Raw genomic sequence first — 21,713 nt, 5'->3', positions numbered from 1 at the left:
ACGCACCCCAATGCCCCTTTGACGAGACATACAGGAGGGCCTCATGAAAAAATGTTCCCATTATTAGGAAGTGGGTCTCTCATAGTGTTTGCCTATGCAGTGAAGGCAAGAGCTGCCAAAAATTTGGACGCACCCCAATCCCCCTTTGACGAGATGTACAGGAGGGCCTCATGAAAAAATGTTCCCATTAGAAAGGAGCAGGTCTCCTATACTTGTAATGTCCATGCACTAAGTGTATGGGCTGACAAACATTTACCCCTGGGGGGCATACATTAACATACTGCATAACCATTTTTTTTTTTACGGGCATCATAAACACCCTTTAAAAAAATTATGTGGGTGTTGCATGATATGGTAGTGGAGAAGGACAACAGCAAATAGCCAAAATCATGAAGCTTATACCCATGTGTTGGTGTGAAGAGATGCATGGGAATAGACCTCCCAAAAAAAGACACTGGATATGAGTTTATATTATGCTGCTCTCATTCGGTGGTGTTGAGAAGTCTAGCCCAATCCAGCTCTTGTTTATTTTTAAGAGTCAGCCTGTCAGCATTTCATCGAACAGGAGAACCAGGAGCCAGAAGTACAAATATATAAAAAGAAACTTTATTAGTACACAATATTAAAATCAGGACATAGGTACTAATGCCAAGCGTTCCACAGCACTACATGAAAGGGGAAAGAAAAAGAGCCCTAAACCAATCCACCCCAATGCTATGCAAAATGAAGACACAAATAGTAATGGGCAATTAGCCCTATGTGGTAACCCCTAAGATTAAGGGTCCCACACAGCGGTATAAATAATGAACATTACATAGCAGAAAGTGGTAAAGGCATGGAAAATACAAGGCACAAAAGTAGAATGACTGTGTCAATGGCCGGCCAAAAAGGTCTAAGACAAGCGCACTAGTTCATCGTGTTACACCAGCCTAAGACACAGCTGCAATAAGTATGAGCGCCATGCTTACTCATGCAGGGGGGGGAAAGAGGAGAAGGGATCCCACCGGTGACTGGTGTAACACGATGAACTAGTGCACTTGTCTTAGACCTTTTTGGCCGGCCATTGACACAGTCATTCTACTTTTTTGCCTTGTATTTTTCCATGCCTTTACCACTTTCTGCTGTGTAATGTTCATTATTTATACCGCTGTGTGGGACCCTTAATCTTAGGGGTTACCACACAGGGCTAATTGCCCATTACTATTTGTGTCTTCATTTTGCATAGCATTGGGGTGGATTGGTTTAGGGCTCTTTTTCTTTCCCCTTTCATGTAGTGCTGTGGAACGCTTGGCATTAGTACCTATGTCCTGATTTTAATATTGTGTACTAATAAAGTTTCTTTTTATATATTTGTACTTCTGGCTCCTGGTTCTCCTGTTCTTTGATATCTATGTTTGGAGCGATGAATTTTACAATCCGGGTTATTACCTTACATAATCGCTAGTATTTTGTCCCGGGTTTATTTGCCATGTATTCGGATTTTCTGTTATTATTGTCAGCATTTCATGTTGACAGGTGGATGCGCTTATCAGTTATAATTCCACCAGCAGCACTAAAAACCCGCTCTGACAAAACGCTAGCGGCAGGGCAGGCCAGGACCTTCAAGGCATAGAGAGCCAGTTCATGCCACGTGTCCAGCTTGGATACCTAATAATTATAAGGCACAGAGGAATCATGGAGGACATTGGTACAGTCAGAAAGGTACTCCCTCAGCATCTTCCAAAACTTTGCCCGCCCTGTGAGAGTACCCCACACCTCAGGGCCTGTACGATGGGAGGGTCTGAGAAAACGCTCCCAGAACTTTGTCAGTGTAGCGTGGGTCTAGAAGTGTCACCAACCAGTAATGACGGTCATCCAAAATTTGCAGAATGCGAGGGTCACGGGAAAGGCAGCGTAACATAAACTCAGACAAGCGTGCCAGACTGCTAACAGGCAAGACTTCCGTGTCCTCACCAAGAGAATGACTGACCATGCTCTCCTCCTCCTCCCTGTCCTCAGGCCATCCACGCTGAACAGACGGTATGGCAGTTGTGCAGGAAGTACCGTCTATAGCAGTGTTCCCCAACTCCGATCCTCAAGAGCCACCAACAGGTCATGTTTTGAGGATTTCCTTAGTATTGCACAGGTCATTGAATGCTTGCCTGTCCAGGTGATGCAATTATCACCTGTGCAATACTAAGGAAATCCTGAAAACATGACCTGTTGGTGGCTTTTGAGGGCCGGACTTGGGGGAACACTGGTCTATAGCATGAAACAAGCTCCTGTTCCTTCTCCTCCTCCTTTTCCTCATTGTCACCCAATCCAGGTTGGGATGAGATGAGGCTGGGCTGTGTGTAATCACCCTGTATGGTTCCTTGCTCCACGTCATCGTGCTCCGCCTGCAATGCATCCTCTTTGTGAGCAGAGAGCATTTCAGAACACAGGAAAGCGGGATGGTGACGCTAATTATGGCGTCATCGCCGCTCACCATCTTGGTGGAGTCCTCAAAGTTTTGGAGGATGGTACATATGTCTGACATCCATGTCCACTCCACTGGTAGTCAACAACTACCCTCTTGTGCTCACAAATCCTTTCCAGCGTCTGCAGTGTAGAGTTCCGTGTGGGGACATCACATACCAGTTGGTGAGCCAGAAGCTGCAAACGCTGCTGAAGCACGGCAAGGGCAGCAGAAGGTGTAGCTGACTTTCTACAATGGTCACACAGGCGGCATACTTTGACAAGCAGATCCGGCTGCTCCATGTAGGTGTTTAGAAACCGCTGAACCACAAGGTTAAGCACATGAGCCAGGCATGGTACGTGTGTGAGCTCGTTTTGCCTCAGAGCTGCCACTAGGTTCCAGCCATTGTCACACACAACCATGCCTGGCTGTAGGTTCAACGGTGTCAGCCACAGATCCGCCTGCTTTTTCAGAGCTGTCCTTAACTCTTTAGCATTGTGTGGTTTGTCACCTAAGCATACTCTTCAGCACAGCCTGTCGCTGCTTGGCTGAGGAAGTGCTGCAGTGCTTCCAGCTTGTGACTGAAGTGGTCATTTCGGAGATGGTGGCTGAAGAGGAGGAGGTACAGGAGCTTTAGATGGTGGGGGCAACCCTGATTGACGTAGGGCCTGCAATCCTCAGCATGGGGAGGATGTGCACCATCCCAAGGACCGACTGGGTCCCGGCTTCCAGTATGTTAACCCAGTGTGCCATCAGCGAGATGTACCGTCCCTGCCCACAAGCATTTGTCCATGTGTGCATGGTTAGGTGGACTTTCCCAATAACTGCATTGTTGAGGGCTTGGCTAATGTTGTGGGACACTTGCTTATGTAATGCGGGGACGGCACACCAAGAGAAATAGTGGCAGCTGAGGAGCGAGTACCGAGGAACGGCTGCTGCCATCAGGTTGCAGAAAGGTTCCGTCTCCACGAGCCTAAAAAATTTTGAGCGTAGTCGCAAAATGTGTGAATTTAGTAGTGTGGCCTGTGGGGCTTTGGCTGCGTATTTGCACTTGCATTCTAAGGCCTGGAGTGTGGACAACTGAATAATGTACTGCGCTGGGACAAGGATGTGGACATGCTTGCTGATGGTACTAGTTGAGTGTGTACACCGGTAGGGCCGTATTTGCCACTAGGCACGTGCCTAGGGCGCCAGGATGCGGGCGGCACCTGAGCAAGGTGTTTTTTTTTTTTTTTAAAGTCTGGGGTCAACCACCCACCCACCTACCCCCCCTCCTTGAAGACGACATACTAACCCTCCTCTAGCGGTGCCTGCAGCTCCTGTCTCAACGGTCACATGGTACCGCTCATTAAGGTGATGAATATGGATGCATTTTCATGACCTTAATGAGTGGTACGTGACCGCTCACACAGGAAGAAGCTGCAGCGCCGAGAGTCGGGGCCAGAGATGCAGGGAGTCCGTTCAGCGCGCTGTGAGGAGGGTGAGTATGATGGCCCAGGGGAGGATGGAGGACGGTATGGTGAGCCAGGTGAGCAGGCAGTATAAAAAGTGAGGGGTTAAATATATGAGACAGTATGGTGAACAGGAGGGATGTGAGAGGAGACAGTATGAGGGAGGAGAATAGAGTGAGGAGACAGTATGGGGGAGAAAAGTGAGTGGGCACAGAATAGAAACAGAGTAGTGGGTTCGTGGCATGGGGGGGGGGGGTACAGGGGGGGGTAAGGGCACAGCCAGGAGGGGACAGTATACCAAGGAGGGGGAGTGTGATGAGAGTACAGCATAAATACTGGGCCCTATAGGGGGGACACAGTATGAGAGGACAGTGTTAAGAGGGGGCCAGTATGGAAAGGAGAGGTCAGTGTGAAGAGCATGAACCATAAGAGGAACAGGGTGGGGGTCATATTTTGTGCAGACAATATAATGAGGGGCAATATTTTTTTTCAGGAGCATTATAATGACCCTTGTATCTTTAAGGGCATCATGTGGAGGTTTTCTGCAGACTTCCATCTTCTCTGCATCTTTTGCAGAGACGAGCTGGGGATGAGAAAACTCATCATGGGGTCTGGACAAGATGAAGAAAAGAAGGAGAACGGCTCCAGAGACGACGTCATCTATAAGGTACCTGGATATAAATGTTATTTGTGATACTAACTAACTCATGTTTTTATTTATGTTAGGAGCATTAAAGGGGTTGTCCAGGTTTGTAATGAGTCTGCAGTAATTCTTTGTGACTGCAGACTTCTGAATTCTCACAGTGCGCACTGCACGCTGTCAGGATTCTCTCCTGCTTGCGATTTACATACATGCGGTCACGTGCTGACTAGACATGTGTGGCCTCACTCAATGAAAATGAACTGAGCGAGGCCGGGCAAAGCCTAGTCGGAATGTGGTCAGAAGTATACAAATCGCATGCTTGTGCTGACATGACTGTCCACCGGCAAGGGAGAATCGTAAAAGTGTGCAGTGCATGCGTTGTGAGAATTCAGAAGCCTGCGATGTCAGGATTCAGCTCTGCAGGTTCCAGTATTCATCACATGGACACGTCACTCATATGTGATTTTCATACTTATGGTCCTGTCACAACGAGCTTTTCTTCTGCTTCTCTGTTTTTCACTGAACATTGAGAGCATTAGAGAGAGCAGCTCGTCGGTACATGACTAAGTGTGCAAATCGCATATGTCCTGGGGGATGGGCGCCAAAATGAATTCTTGCCCCTGGTGGCAGAAACCCTAGATACACCTCTGCTGGTATGCTACTGTGAGCGATGGTTACCAGGTCCGGTGGAGGGATGTCTGTGCACAGTGCAGCACAGGCAGTGAGGCAGGGACTGAGGGTGTGCACAGAGAATGGAGACCCGGAGACTGCCCGTCCCAGTCTACACCGTAGCCTGGTGCCCTCATTATCATAGGAATATGTCAGTTGAAGGGAGTCTGTCACACCAAAAATCGTATATGAGATAAGGCCACCGGCATCAGGAGCTTATCTACAGCATTCTGTAATACTGTAGATAAGCCCACGATGTAACCTGAAAGGTAAGAAAAACAGATTATATTATACTCACCCAGGGGCGGTCCGGTCCAATGGGTGTTGCGGTGCGGGTCCAGTGCTTCCCATCTTCATACGATGACGTCCTCTTCTTGTCTTCCTGCCGTGGCTCCGGCGCACTTTGTCTGCCCTGTGCCAGCAACAGGGCAGAGCAAAGTACTGCAGTGCGCAGGCACCTGGCGGCTCTGACCTTTCCCGGCGCCTGCACACTGCAGGTTGCTCTGCCCTCAACAGGGCAGACAAAGTACGCCTGTGCCGGAGCCGTGGCAGGAAGACAAGAGGACGTGATCGTCTGAAGGTAGGAGGCGCTAGACCCACACTGCGACGCCCATCAGAACGGACCGCAGCGGGACTGCCCCTGGGAGAGTATATCACCTGTTTTTCTTATCTTTCAGGTTACATCGGGGGCTTATCTACAGCATTACAGAATGCTGTAGATAAGCCTCTGATGCCGGTGGCCTTATCTCATACGATTTTTGGGGTGACAGACTCCCTTTAATAAATTATTGTTCTAAAGCTTTATAGTGCAGTTTTAGGTCAGGGAGGGATGGTTAGGGATGAGCTAGCAAGGTGCAGGGACAGGTAGTGAGGCTACTTGCGGACATGTGCGGCGAGACAAAAACACTGCTTGAAGCGTTTTTTCCCATTGCTGCAAGTACCGCATTTGCCGGATCGCGGAAAAACCGCAAGTGAAGCACATGTCCACAGTCCCATAGGGAATGAATGAGGCTGAACGCAGTGTTGCCGTAAGTGATCTGTTACGTGGCAGATGCGGAAAAACTGCCGGATGTGCTGCAAAAGGCTACATTCACATCAGCGATTTTTGACAAAGTCACTGCCGATACTGTCATACTCAACAATGGGGGAGGCGGCACTAAAAGTGCCTAGGGCAGCAGAAACTCTAAATACGGCCCTGACGACAGATGCAGGCTTGCACGCACAACAGCAGAAGAAGCAGTAGTGTCACCCGCAGACACTGTTCCTGGACCCTGGGGTTCAGCCCAGAAACTCGGGTGCTTTGATGCCATGTGCTTGATCATGCAAAACCGAAAGACAATGTGTGCATATACCCTAATGAAAATAAATAAGTAAAAAAGCAAGTGCATTTTGATTTAAAAAAAAAAAGTAAAAAGCTGTCCCACCGCGACAATGTATACCCAATTGGGACAGACCTACACTCTCCAATGTTAAAAACCTACCTAGTGGTGTGAACAGTGGTAGAGAGTCACCGCGTCCCAAACGGACACATCTTTGGAGAGACTAAATATGAACTGCCCAGCTCAGTGAAAAAGGGGGCCACACCCTATTTGTACCAAATACAAAAACACGAAAGAAAAACTAAAAACTGATCCGGAGTATGACTTGAAAACATGCACGGTGTAAAGGCAGGTTCACACTGGCCATAGAAACAAGCAAAACCAAAAGAAGACTATGTGTGCATATACCCTAATGAAAATAAATAAGTAAAAAAGCAAGTGCATTAAATAACAGGGTATTTAGTAAACACTGTCCCAATTGGGTATACTTTGTCTCGGTGGGACAGTTTTAGGCTATGTGCACACGTAGGAAATGTGGTGCAGAATTTTCTGCACTAAATCTGCATCTGCAGATTTGATGCAGGTTCTGTGCAGTTTCTATGCAGTTTCTGTGCAGTTTCTGCGCAGATTCTATGCAGTTTCTGTGCAGTTTCTATGCAGATTCTATGCAGATTCTGCGCAGATTCTATGCAGTTTCTATGCAGTTTCTATGCAGTACAATGTAAATCAATGGGGAAAAAAAAAAGCTGTGCACATGGTGCAGAAAAATCTGCAGCAGAAACGCTGCAAAACTGCACAAAAGAAGCGACGTGCACTTCTTTGAAATCTGCAGCGTTTCTGCGCAGATTTTTCTGCACCATGTGCACAGCTTTTTTTTCCCCATTGATTTACATTGTACTGTAAATCACAGTGCAGTTCTGCAGCGTTTCTGCAGCAGAAAAATCTGCTGCAGTTCTGCACCAATTCTGCACTAAATCTGCATCGTGTGCACATACCCTTATACTTTTTTTTAAAATCAAAAACAGTGTTTACTAAATAACCCATGTTATTTAATTAACTTGCTTTTTTTTAATTATTATTTTCATTAGGGTATATGCCCACATTGTCTTCTTTTGGTTTTGCTTTTTCTTTCATGGCCAGTGTGAACAAGCCTTTACACCATGCATGTTTTTAAGTCATACTCTGGCTCAGTTTTTTGTTTTTCTCCATGTGCCTGATCATGCTGGAGGTGGTCAGGCTGGTAGTTTTGCTACCCCTGCTGATGCTGGCCTGGCAGGTGGTACAAATGGCCTATTTGGGTTTATCGACAGTCTTGAAAAAAACAACCAGGCTCGAGAAGAGCTAACAGTTGGACTGGCAACTTCCATCTTTTTGGTGTTACGGAGAACAGTTGCCCGCCTTCTGTCTGTGGCCACCACACTGCTTCTTCCTGCCTGTAGGGGTGCTACGCCTCCCTCCCCCTGTGTGATGCGGTCCTTGCTCTGCATGTCCTCCTGCCAGCTTGGGTCAGTTACTATATCATCCACCACATCTTCCACTTCCTCACCCTGGTCCTCTTCATGACTTTCTGGCAATTGTGTCTCATCATCGTCCACCTCTTGCGACACCTTCGTGTGACTCTGCCTGCTCAAATATTTGGTCATCGCTACATGTGATTTCCTTTTACCCTGCTTCAAGTGGACCGGGTGAGAGGCTCGAATCAATAAATGGAAAAGTGAACAGCTCTTTGGAGTGCCCAAGTATAGGATCAGTTGTCTCCGGGCTCTCGGCCTGGTGAGAGGAAGGAGGATCAGGGTGAGTAATATGCAGTCCACACTCACGGCTACTGAGACTTGACTGTGTGGAAGACAGGGTGGTGGTGGCAAAGTGACTGGATAGTGGATAATGCTTCCAACCAACAACCTTTTGACACTGCTCTGGGTTCAATAGTGGTGTGATGCGGTCCCCTAATAATTGGGACAGGAAAGTCGGGCGAGAAGATGTGGGTGTTTGTTGTGGCACAATTTCAGCTTGGCCTCGGCCTCTGCTGGCACCATCACGTCCAGTTCCCTGTCCCTTGCCACGCACCTTGCCCATTTTAAATGGACAATATTTTCCACGTTCACTACAAATGACTGAATTTGGTGCGCGCTTGTATGTGATCCGTGTGACAAACAAACCACAGTTTGAAATAGCTGGCCTGTAGATAACTATTTTTACCAGCAAACTGGTATCAACTTCGCTAACACACTGCAACAAAATTTTAAAGGGAGGCTAGAAATTGCAGAATTTGGAGCACACTATCTCTGATCTGTGTGCGACAGACAAACCACAGTTTTAAATAGCTGGTCTGTAAAAAAAAAAATATTCCTGGTCCCTGATACCTGGGGCGATGACTAGAAATATCAGTAATACTGCAGCAGCAGACAGAACTGGAATGGACCCTCTTGCTATATGCACTGCAGTCTGCCACATACACTGCCTGCCTGTCTAGCACTGATGCAGCTTTATTAGTCCTCAGAAGGACTGTTCGTTGAGATGGATATGTGTAGAATATATGGTATACCCACACTAAGAATCAAGCAAATCTCTCCCTAGCTCAGCAACAACTCTCCCTACACTGCCTGATTCCGTAGTGGACTGATGAGCATGGCTGTGCCAGGTCTGATATAGGCCTGATGACGCTGTGCGGCCAGCCAATCACTGTAATGCCACAACCAACATGGCTACATTACACCTCCCCTGGATAAAGCAACATACGAAACGCGCGTCGGGGTTGAAGCGCCGCTTAAAGGTACAGTGTCTTAGATATCTGCCACATTAATATATACTTCAGCCTTGCCATTTTTTGTGCGCTACTAGCATCTTATACAGTATATCCTACTTATCTGTATAATGCATCATTGACCATATTAGCACTGGCCAAGTTTTTTTGGGGGGATAACCACCTTTCCCTTCAATTACCAATATATATACTAGGGATGCAGTTATAACAAGTAAACCGTAAGTAAGGCATGAACTCTGCTTCTTTTGATTGACGTGACATTTGTTATAACTGTTCATCCCCCCCTTCTTTCCTTTTGCTTTTTGAAGTGTACTTATATACTGTGGGTTATCTTGTGCAAACAGCATACATACTTACCTGACACTGGTTCCTTGCAGCGCTTTTCTTTTGCACTTTTGTCCCTATTATTATTAAAATGTAATGATTTTTGTAATATACATTAATAAAATGTTGAACTTTTATGGCATAATACCTCCTTGTTCTTTCTATCTGATGTGTTTATTCATTGGAAGTGCCATACTATCTAAGCAATTACATATGAGATGCTGATTCCGTAGTAGACTGTGACGAGCATGGCTGTGCCAGGTCTGCTACAGACCTGATGATGCTGTGCGGCCAGCCAATCACTGTAAAGCCACAACCAACATGGCTGCGGCATTACAGTGTGTGGCAGACAATCCCTGTATGTTCCGAGCAACCCCAGAAATACGCTCCAAGCAGGCTCGCTCATCACTAATTTATACACATACTGTATATACACACACACACACACACATTAAAAAATATTAAAAAATGAAGGTAGCACACCAGTCCAAGGTGAAAAATGTGGCCATTTAATTGGGCACACACATACACATCTATATCTATATCTATATATATATCTATATATCTATATATCTATCTATCTATCTATCTATATATATATATATATATATATATATATACACACATATATATACACACACACACACAGACAGACAGGCAGCGAGAGAGAGTGCCCATGTGGCAATAAAGTCCAGTTTCAGGTGCAGTTTTATTTTTTTATTTCTATTTTGAAAGCCATTTGATCATTGGTCGTGAAAGTTTTGCACGACACTTGAGGTAGTATCAAATGCTGTTCCAATCTCTATATATAAATATATACACTGTATATATTTTATCTTGCCGAGTCTCCTTTATTATGTATATTACACCACATTTGCATTGATACAATGTAAAGTAATCAGTGTGCAGCTTGTATAACAAAGTATCATATCTACAGTGTTGTCCAATGAAAAGACAGAGTAAAATATTTAAAAAATGTCAGGGGTGTACTCACTTTTGTAATATACTGTAACAAGTAAATACATTCCCTGTATCCACCTAGCTTAGTCACACGCCTCAACAAGTCTTGTATCAGTGTGTTCTCCAGAATTACCACCCCCCTCTTATCCCCTTTATTACACTACACTTTCTCCTCTCTTTCTTCACGCTTGTCTAATAGCTGTTGTCCCTTCCTAACAGACACCTACTGCACACAGTAAAAGGATAAGCCCTCAAATACATGGGGTAGACAATGTAGAGTGAAATCACCACACATCCAGTTCCTTGTCCCAACTACAGATTCCAAAATAATTGCAGTTGATATTTCGAGGATTGGTTCGACCACAGCTAAGACATATTATTGCTAAAATGTGGTTGAGATGCTATGTTGGTCAGCAGGTCATGATACATGAGAAGGACAGGAGAATTTTCATTCTTTGCTGGAACAGAAAATATAACATTACATCTCTGGAAACACATCTGGTTCACCTTTTTGCATAAGCGCCTACACAATCATTATTGTGCATTTTACTCCATCTATAATTTAAGGGATTGTCCGGTCTAAAATGAGAAGTCTGCAGTCACTTTGTGTGTGCGCGCACTGCATAGGTGCACATTGTAATTTGTGTAATGTGCAAATTACTAATACAACTTGTAGATGTTGTGCAAAATGTGTCTAATGTTATGTGCTAGTAACATGTATGATTGCATTACAATATATACATGTTGCGTTTGCGGAAACAAACTTAACCTGCACCAGAGCACTCTCTGCTGTCAATGTCTGGCACTGCTGTGGCCTCTGTAAAGCAAACAAGGACCTGTGGTGTAAGGTTATATCAGCTTCCAGGGATTTGTTTGCAATTGTGCCACCTTGTATGTAGTTTTGTTTGTGCTCTTTCATTGACCTACAATGATTAGTGATGAGCGAGTATACTCGTTGCTCAGGTTTTCCCCAAGCATGCTCGGGTGACCTCCGGAGTATTTATGACTGCTTGGAGATTTAGTTTTCATCGTGGCAGCTGAATGATTTACAGCCATTAGCCAGCTTGATTACATGTGGGGATTCCCTAGCAACCAGGCAACCCCCACATGTACTTAGGCTGGGTAGTAGCTGTAAATCATTCAGCTGCCGTGATGAAAACTAAATCACCGAGCAGTCATAAATACTCAGAGATCACCCAAGCATGCTTGGGAAAACCCGAGCAATGAGTATACTCGCTCATCACCAACAATAATCTTCTTTAAAGGAAACCACCCATGGGGGGATTTATCCACACTACATGCAACAGTCCAGTGAATGTAGTATACCAGCAAGAGATGTAAGTCTGAGTCACCATCTCTAACTCAGGAAAGATATACATCTTTGTACTGCGTTAGCCAGTAGATAGAAATATGTTTAGAATTGAGAGTCCTCGGTGGTTAATACCTTTTAATGGCTAACTGAAAAGATGGTAAATTGCAAGCTTTTGAGACTACACAGGTCTCTTCATCAGGCGTGATGAAACATTTTTGTATCCCAGATCACAGCACCATGGACATGAGATTACTTATATTAAAAGGTAACTTCAAATCTCAGAGAGACAGAAGAGTCTGGGAGTATAAACTTATGACAACCTTTGACACACTCAGTGCAGGAATGAATGTGTTGCATGAATTTATGTCTTTTTACATCAATTAAGGAATTTGCTCCTCAGATCTTGTGGGGGCATCATAAAGAAATCATAACAATAAAACAGTCACACTCTTTATCTATGAACTGTTCCAATATTTATGGACATAACTGTTTATCACTCTCCCATAATGGTAATTCTGCTTCACGTCACCTCTCTTATCTATGACATTATTTCTGTGCTGTGTTGTGCATAAATATGTGATTCTTCAGAATGTGCATTAGTCTATGCCTGTTGAAGAGACCTGAGTAGTCTCGAAAGCTTGCAATTTGTTGCCATATTTTCAGTTAGCCATTAAAAGGTATCAACCACTGAGGACTCAATTCTAAATACATCTCTAAGGCTACGTTCACATTTGCGTTCGGCGCTGCAGCGTCGCCACATGCGTCATGCACCCCTATATTTAACATGGGGGCGCATGGACATGCGTTGCATTTGCGTTTTGTGACATATGCGTCGCTGTGGTGCATGCGTCAGGGCGCAGAGAACGCAGCAAGTTGCAGTTTTTTCTGCGCCCAAAACCATGCAAAAGTGGACGCATGTGTCAAAAAACGCTGCGTTGTGCATGCGTTCACATTTGCATTGTGCGTTGCGTCGCCGACGCTGCGGTGCACAACGCAAATGTGAACGTAGCCTAACTCTGTGCTTCCAAATCCAAATTCCCCCTCCCTTCTGAGCCCCAATGTGCTTAAACCACATTCAGCGTCTACATGTTTGCCATTTCTGTAGGGATGACAGCCTGCCTAATTAACGGGAGCGTGTCTTCATAAGCACAAGCACTATAAAGTACTGGTCACTTTAATGCCAGTTGGCAATTTTTACTAAGCAACATCTACTACTGCTTGTTTCTGGAAAACACCCATGGAGTCCAAATCATCACTATACCTGTAGATAAATTCCAAAAATGGGGTATAATTTCCTATATGGGGTCACTTGAGGGGGATTCTGCTCTTCTAGCACTTAGGGGCTCTGTATATGGTGTCTGCAAACTATTGTAGGAAAATCTGCACTCCAGGGGGCAAACAGCACTTCGTCCCCCCAAGTATCACTGCCTGGCTAAGCAGTACTGTACAGCCACATATGGGGTATTTCTACATTTAGCAGAATTTGTGGGACATATTTTGGTGCCATTTTTACCCATGTCCCCATGTGAAAATGTAAAATCTAGGGCTAAAACAAAATTTTGGTGGTAAAAATTTATTTTTTCTTCTTCAGTGCCCAATGTTATTACATTCTATGACACACCTGTGGTGTCAATATGATCATTTCACCCTCAGATGAATTTATTGAGAGGTGTAGTTTGTAAAATGGGAGTCAATTACAGGGGGTTCTGCTGTTCTGGCACATCAGGGGCTCTGCAACGGCAACTTTGATTTTGCTTTCATATAGCGCTTCTTCCCTTCTGCCTCTCAAAAGTAGTTTTCGACCACTTATGGAGTATCTGTGTACCAACAAATCATAGCAGTAAAATTGGCACTATAATATGGTGCTCTGTCCCTTTCAAGAGTTTTGCACGGTGCCTGAAAAGTATTTCCTGATTACTTGTAGGGTATTGGCACAATCAAATTTTTACAACAAACTGAGGTCCATCTTTTCCTACTAGCACTTAGAAAAATTAAAAACCAAAACAATATTTTAGTAGTAAACATGTAATTATTCTTTCTTCACCGCTCAATGGTATAAAATTCTGTGAGGCACATGTGTAAATACAATCATTGCACCCCAAGATGAATTCATTAGTGGGGTGTAGTTTGGAAAATTAGGTCAGCCAATGTGACATGGCACCCTCAAATCAGAAGGGAAGACGTGCCATATTGGAGTTCAGATTTTGCTGGACTGAGCTTTGCACTGTGCCTCAAAAGTAGTTTTCAACCACTGGGTATCAGTGTACTCAGGAGAAATTGCACAACAAATTTGGGTGTCCATTTTCTTCTGCTATCCTTGTGAAAATGTGAACATTTGGGGCTAAAACGTTTTTGTGGGGAAAATTTTTTTTTTTTTTCATTTTTACAGATCAACATTGTAAAATTCCGTAAAGTACCTGTGGGTTGAAGGTGCTCACTAGTAATGAGCGAACGTGCTCTGATAACATGTTACCCGAGGATCTTGGGTGTGCTCGAATAATATGTATGTAATATTCCAGAATCATACTGCTGGAGATAGCAGGCCACTGTACTCTGATCAATAAGCTAACCCCTATCCTATGGACTGGAATAAATACTTAATATGTGAATTTAAAATGAGAGTAACTTGAAAAAGAAAAATTGACAAGGTATTAAAGAACTTGTTCAGAAAGATTTTTTTTTCCCTCCATAAAATGTTTATTAAGTAATAAGTATATATTATAAAAAGCTGTTGGTAAAGAAGCAACTTTCTTCTTATGTGCTGCTGTTAAATTGATATAGTTAACTTTAACAATAAACATACATTTTTGCAAATTTGTATACAGACTTTCAATATAAAATAACTAAATATTTTCAGTGAATCAAACAGAAGAGCAAGCCAATGGCACAAAAGCCAAAACAAGTTTCCAAGTTTTGGCTCGGGCTCCGAGAGGATTCAAAAGCCAGCTACCACTTACCCAGTCAAGACTGAATTTTATCACATTCGTCAAGTACCTTGTATAAACAGCAACAGAAATCCATGTTAATATTGCATCTGAATTGCCTCAATCTTTGTAAAGAAAAAAAAAAAAAAATCTGCATTCTTCCTTTCATATACGCAATGACTACTGAATGATGTTACATATACCGTATGCAGGGAAAGATATGGTGGAACATTTATAATGGCTGGTCCCTGTCCAGCAGGGTTGCTCTACGACTTCACATGCCAGTCTTGTACAAAGAAAGCCATTATTTCCCCAGCATTTTTTTGTAAACCTTTTTTGAATATGTATTGCTTTACAAAAAATATAATGCTAACTTAAACCAAATCTTTAAGGCATCATTTACATGAACAGAATGAACACCTCCTGTGAAGGCAGCCAAAGAGTCATTTATATATTTAAGCAATCTTCTGTTACCCCTTGAGCAGAAAGCTCGGCAATAACATTGTCCAGGTAGTTTGGGTCCGGGTAACCGTGTCCTGTTATGTTAGAGTTCATTTCTGTCTTGTGATGGATTTCATTCCAAACTACGGTGTCCGATTCACCAGTTGTGCTGGAAACACCAATCGTGAAAATCAGCCTCCTGGTCCAAGCCAGCTTTAAGAGTTCCAGTACCTAATGGAAAATAAATACATTCCAAAATAAGGAGAGATGTTCTTCATATTCTACACATACATCATTCCATTAATTAGAGCTTGTTTAAAGCCAACCCATGTGCCCAAGTTTTTGTGGCCAACAGCAATTTCTCCCACCCCTACACAGATGCACACCTTCCCGAAGCAGGTGTTCTCAAGTGGGAGAGTGGAGACATAGTCAGAGACTTGGGAGAAAGTTGGGTCACAACCACATTAGATAGTTGGCTAATCCCATCAAAATCAGCGGGTCAGGCCAATGTTAAGGGGAAACGGTCAACTGATTTTTGTGTCATAAACCAAAACACATCGATGTTAGGTTGTTGTGATTCAGATTACAGCTATACCTTTTATGGCATCTTTGCCCGCCCGCCACCATCAGAAACAAGTGACGTCTCTTCAAGAAACGTCAAAGTGACCTGCCTCCCCAATCCGAAAACTCGCACAGGCACTGCCATACCCTACTCCGGTTGTCTTCTCATAAGAAGCAGTGTATGCACAGATTCATAGCCCTAATCCAGTCACTTACAAAGCGAGCCATGATTTCAGGAGGTAATTGCGCCAGCATCACTGCGAATTAAGGAGCCTGAGTGAGATTTCAGAATGGGGAGGCATGTCACTAGGTTAGGAGTGACCTGACAATTGGGAGCTTCGAATGTTGATAGGTAGGGAAAGATGGAAAGAGTATGGAGCACTGTAAGCGCAGGACAATCCCTGCACTTGTGCCTCAACTGCATAACAATTGGAAAAGGATAGCTTTGGAACAGAAGGATTACATCGGTGACCCATGATCACGTAACAAGCGTGACGATGGGCAAGTAGAATGAGGCGACCCACATGCCTGTGTGTTGCTAAAACAGCTGTCAGAGTTTGACACCCATGATTGTTAGAGAAAGGGCCTGGCAGTAACACACACCCATTGCCTGCAGAGTATGGGGCGAGATCACCTCGTGAGCTTGCTCCATACACTTACATCCGACATACATGTATGGCGCGGGTCGTGAAAGGGTTAAAAACAGACCTAAAGATGGCTAAAAAAAAATGGGAACAAATCTAAATCTTTATTTAGGAACAGAAAAGATCGTTCCTTCTGTTTTTAGCTTTGTTCCCTTGCCTGCATAAAAGTATGCAATATCAGCGGTCTTTTAGATTGCACTGTGACATTGTATTTATGAGGCTGTGTAAAACACGTAGTCAATAACAGGTCAGTATGTCAAACGTATTTATTGTACCAATATTGTAATGTATTTAGATCTAGTAGTAGTTTTGTGAATGACCAAAGTGCTGGAATAAATCAATACAGGCACCCAGAAGTGGTTTGGAGCTTACCAATCTTCCTTTGGCATTGTCTGGGAGATAGCAGTGACGAGGGAATCCTCTTGCTGTATACGGTTTTCCTGGATTAGGATGTTCAGGCCCCTGGTGGAAAAATAGAAAAGCACACAACAGACACTTCTTACTAGAATATACACATGCGAGACTGAATATTGAAGACAAAGCACCAAGAAGAAAAAGCGGAATCATGGAAATCACAAAATCGATAAATTTTAAAGAGAAAATATCATGAAAAATTACCCTCTGTTTTATTTGAATTGTAATCAAAAATCCTTAAGAGAAAGGGTTGTTTAAACTACCATGAAAAAAAGATATGCTAATACGACTATCAGTAGAAAGTCGTCGCCATTTCCTGCCATACCTAATGGCACCATGACAATCCACAGCACAGAAGTGATGGATCTGCTTTGAGCAGAGTAGTTGAACTATTCAGATACCATGTTCAGATCTGTGCAGTCAGGGTGCGCTGATCCCAGGGACATACTGCTGCTCCACCGCCATTCATCAGTGCTAAATATATTTCAGTTTTCCCTGACGCTCTGCAACTTCAATGTTTAGCACTATCACACTGGTCTTTGCCATGATCGGAGCATTTTCACTGCAATCTAAGCACAGACCAGTGTGATAGTGGCAAGGTAGCAGTAACATCCCTGGGATGAGCACGCTTCTAGCCTTTCTGGTTGCGCATTAGAAGCGTGTGTGCTGCAGAGGCATCAGTGGGAAGCTGTGCCATCATGACAAGATGCTTCCATTGAAAAATAGGTGAACAAAACAAAAGGTTTTAAAGGGGTGGTCCAAAAACACACTTTCATCCTGAATGCCTTTTTACTGCCATAATCTAATCCATTTTCTAATATAGTGTTTATTTTTGTTTTTTTTATTACTTCCTTTTTGAGGACACCTCGTTTGAGAATCAGCGTCATCAGCGACCTCCGTTTCAGGGGCTGGGATTGCCCCTGCTCTGAGCTTATGTCGAATTATGTCTGGCAAAAGAGCACACTGTCAGTGCACGAAGAGGAAGACCCAGCATGAAGAGACCAGCACCGCCACCACAAAGCGATGTCAAGAGGAAGCCCATTTCAGATTTTATATCAAGCAGCCCGTGCTTGATTTTCTGTGCTCATAAATGTGGGCAAACAAGGACAGCATCACATAGTTATCCTAAATGGTGAACGAGACAGAGCAACAAATGGAAATGTAGGAGATTGGTTTTTATCTGGGAGATCGAGACTCTTCCGCTAGGTGGAAATCAACAAGTTATTACGCAAGTGCGATCCTTACATTTTTTTCAGCCTGTGCACCAAAGATCCATTCAATTAACCCCCATTTGGAGATAAGATTTACCTAACCTGCTGCAACTCTGCTGCCTCCAATTGTCAGGACAATTATGCAATTGACTGATGAGTGATGGATGAATCTGCGGCTGCTTCCACTACTAGGCCAGTTATTGGGAACGCACAGCGAGTGTATGGTATATACACCTCCAAATGGAAAATTATTATTTCCTATAAACCCCTTTAAACCCTAACCCACCCTGTTTTCACTTTACTCATCGGCCAAATTTTACAATTCTGAACAGTGTAACTTTATGAGGTAATAACTCTGGAAACGGTTCCAACATATCGCAGAGATTCTCAGAATGTTTTCTTGTGCATTGTATACTTCATGATAGTGGTAAAATTGGTTCGATATGACTTGCCTTTTTAGTGAAAATATGGGAAACTTTTCAAAAATTTTGCAATTTTCAAACTTATAATTCATATTGGAGTTCAAATTTTGCTGGAATGCTTTGAGGGTGCCATGTCACATTGGCAGAGCCCCTGAGGTGTCAGAAAAGCAGAACCCCCCATATGTGACATCTTTTTACAAGCTACACTTCTCAATGAATTCATCAAGGGGTGCAGTGAGCATGTTGACACCAAAGGTTGGTAACAGAAATTTAAACCATTAGACGGTGAGGAAATTTTAATATAATGTTGTTTTATAATGTTGTTTTCGCCCCAAATTTTAATATAATGTTGTTTAAGCCCCCAATTTTTTTTTTCTAAGTGTTAATGGGAAAAAACGGACCTCTCAGTTTGTTGTGCAATTTCTCTCGAGTGTGCCAATACCCTACATGTAATCGGAAAATACTTTTCAGGCACAGAGCAAAGCTCAGAAAGGAAGGAGCGACATATTATATTGCAGGTTTTACGGTTATGGTCTGTGGGTGCCATGACCCACTGGGAGAGCCCATGAAGTGCCAGAACAGCAGAACCCCCCCATGTGTGACCCCATTTTACAAACTACACTTCTCAATTAATTCATCTAAGCGTGCAGTGATGAATCTGATATTAACACCATGGGTGTTTCACAGAATTTTATACAATTGGGCTGGGAAGAACAAATAATTATATTTTTACCACAAAAATGTAGTTCTAGCCTCAGATTTTACATTTTCACAAAGGGAAATGGATAAAAATGGCACCAAAATTTGTCATACAAGACAACACTCCATATGTGGCTGCACAGTCCTGCTTAGCCACGTGACTTGGGAGGGCAGGAGCCTCCTGGAGCGCAGATTTTCCTAGAAGAGTTAACGGATTCTACATACAGAGCCGCTAAGTGCTAGAAGAGCAGAATGCCCCCCTCAAGTGCCCCATTTTGGAAATTATACCCCTTTGGAAATGTATGTAGTGTAGTTGTAGTGAGGACTTGACTCCATGGATGTTAACCTTAAACAAGCAGTGGATGTTGGGAAGTGAAAATTGCAAATCTGCTATTGTAGTGCCCGTATATTGTACATTATGCCCATCTCATGCTTCTGGAGACATATACTCGTAAATTAGGCAGGCTGTCATTGCTACATAAATATCAAACATTGGGACACTAAACGTGGTTTAGGCACAACTGTGGGGCTCATAAGAGAGGGACATTTGGTTTTGGGATAGCAGAATTCCCTAGATTTCTTTTGTGGGACGAGAAGCCAGTGTTTTTCTAGAGCCTTCGTACTACCAGTAACGTGGAAGCCTATATTTACATTGACAGATGTCGGACCTGAGTGGGGACTTGCTTTTTTTTTTGGATTGACTTAAAGCTTTTATGCGGAACATCTTACATAATGTTTGGGATCACATTTATCCTGTGCTCTACAATGAGCACTTACATCGGGGTACCCAATTTAAATATCAAAGTGATGTGAAACAGATAAAATCCCCAAGAGATTAATTCACTATAATGGGGCAGCAGAGTTATTCCCGGACTCTGTCTGACCTCTGTTCAGCGGGTTCTTTTCAGAGGTGCACAAAACTGTGGCCAACCACGCCTTTATGCACGCCTAAAAAAAGACTGACACTGCCGGATCATAGGCCAGATGGCGTCCACAATATCTCCATCTGCCTCATTATTGGGAATCTTCTGCCGGGGGTTCTGTCTGAGTCACGTATTTCAGAGATATACACAGAAACCCCGATGTAAACGCTCTATGTAGAGAACGGGATAAATGTGAGGCGAGCCTTTCTGCGATCTTTGGAAGGCAGAATAAAATCAAAAGTATGTTAAGAATTGGTTTTACATATTTTTTATGCCGTTCATTGTGCAGTATAAGTGATTAGACGACTTTATTCTTCGGGTCGGTGCAATTGCAGCGATACCAAAATTTATATTGGATTTTTATGTTTGGCTGCTGTCAAACACTAAGATGCTATTTATTGTGCATCGTCATTTTGAGAGCTATCATTTTTCCATATTTTTATGACGGTCATGTGGGGACTTGTTTTTAGTGGGAAAAGTTGACGTTTTTATTGGTACCATTTTCAGGCACCTTACATTTATTGATCGCTTTCTACTCTGATTTTTGGAAAACAGAATGAACAAAAACCAGCAATTCAGGATATTTTTTTTTTATGTCATACTGTGTGTGGTAAAATTAATAAGGCAGCTTTATTCTTCGGGTCAGTATGATCACAGCAATACCACAGTTATATTGTGACAGTTTTAAAGGCTGGGGTGTCCCAGACGCGGAAATACCAAAGTATCTTTATCTATACATAAAAATACTTATTTATGGGTAAATTTTTTTTTATACTTTTTCACTTAGTCCCTCTATAGGATTTTCACTTTTAGCACTCTGATCGCTGTTATAATGCATTGCAATGCATCGGCATCCCCATAGCAACGATCAAGCCCACACGATGAGGTCATGGGGGGTGTTGATCGGAGGGGAGAGAGAGGTCCCTCCCACTCTCCTGAACACTGCGATCGATCTAGAGCGCAGAATTTAGAGCAGGGGTGGGCAATTAATTTTGCCATGGGGCCGCATGAGAAATTTGGATGGTTTTAGAGGGCCGAACTAACAATTAACTCATTTTTACCCAATACTGTAGTATACATATGCTATCTTTTCATAAACAAACAGTATATGTTAAACAATGCAAAGATTTACAATACAAGAATTCATTTTGGTGCCCCCATACTGTCCGGATTTGTCACTTGTGCCCCCATACTGTCCGGATTTGTCACTTGTGCCCCCATACTGTCCGGATTTGTCACTTGTGCCCCCATACTGTCCGGATTTGTCACTTGTGCCCCCATCATACTGTCCTGACTCCTGATAATTGTGCCCCACAGCCCCATAATGTCCTGTTTGTGCTGCCCCCATCCGCATCCCCCCCCAGGGCTGGCCGCTGCTCCCTCCCCCACCCCTATCATGCATGTAGGCGCCAGGCAGCTCCATTACCCGATCTCCGCGGCCGCGGTATGGAGCACTTACCACCGACCAACGGCACCCCACCCGACCGACGTCACCGTCCGACTCCAACGCAAGTACACTACAGAACAGCCGCACAGAACACCGGCGTCCTGCGCAACAGACGAAGGAGCAGCGTAGCAGCCTGTCACCCGCTGCT

At 43.7% G+C, this 21,713-nt stretch overlaps 1 protein-coding gene across 6 annotated transcripts in view; it reads right to left on the bottom strand.

The window, feature by feature from the left end:
- Positions 1-14,269: 14,269 nt before the first annotated feature.
- The window catches only part of DTX2 (deltex E3 ubiquitin ligase 2), a 155,475-nt gene continuing 148,031 nt past the window's right edge, over positions 14,270-21,713 (bottom strand). For 4 of the 6 annotated variants that reach the window (XM_077296298.1, XM_077296296.1, XM_077296299.1 and 1 more), the window contains 2 exons: positions 16,822-16,911; positions 14,541-15,475 (listed from right to left, as the gene is read on the bottom strand). In XM_077296298.1, the coding sequence (XP_077152413.1) occupies positions 15,251-15,475; positions 16,822-16,911 (315 nt within the window). In that variant the 3' untranslated portion in view covers positions 14,541-15,250. Of the gene's footprint in view, positions 15,476-16,821; positions 16,912-21,713 lie in introns of all 6 variants that reach the window. The other 2 variants (XM_077296300.1, XM_077296301.1) reach the window with 2 other exon arrangements.

Source organism: Ranitomeya variabilis, chromosome 3, assembly GCF_051348905.1.
Source record: "Ranitomeya variabilis isolate aRanVar5 chromosome 3, aRanVar5.hap1, whole genome shotgun sequence".
Classification (NCBI taxonomy): domain Eukaryota; kingdom Metazoa; phylum Chordata; class Amphibia; order Anura; family Dendrobatidae; genus Ranitomeya; species Ranitomeya variabilis.
Note: the sequence above shows the minus strand (reverse complement) of the source record. Positions and strands in the feature narration are given on the sequence as shown.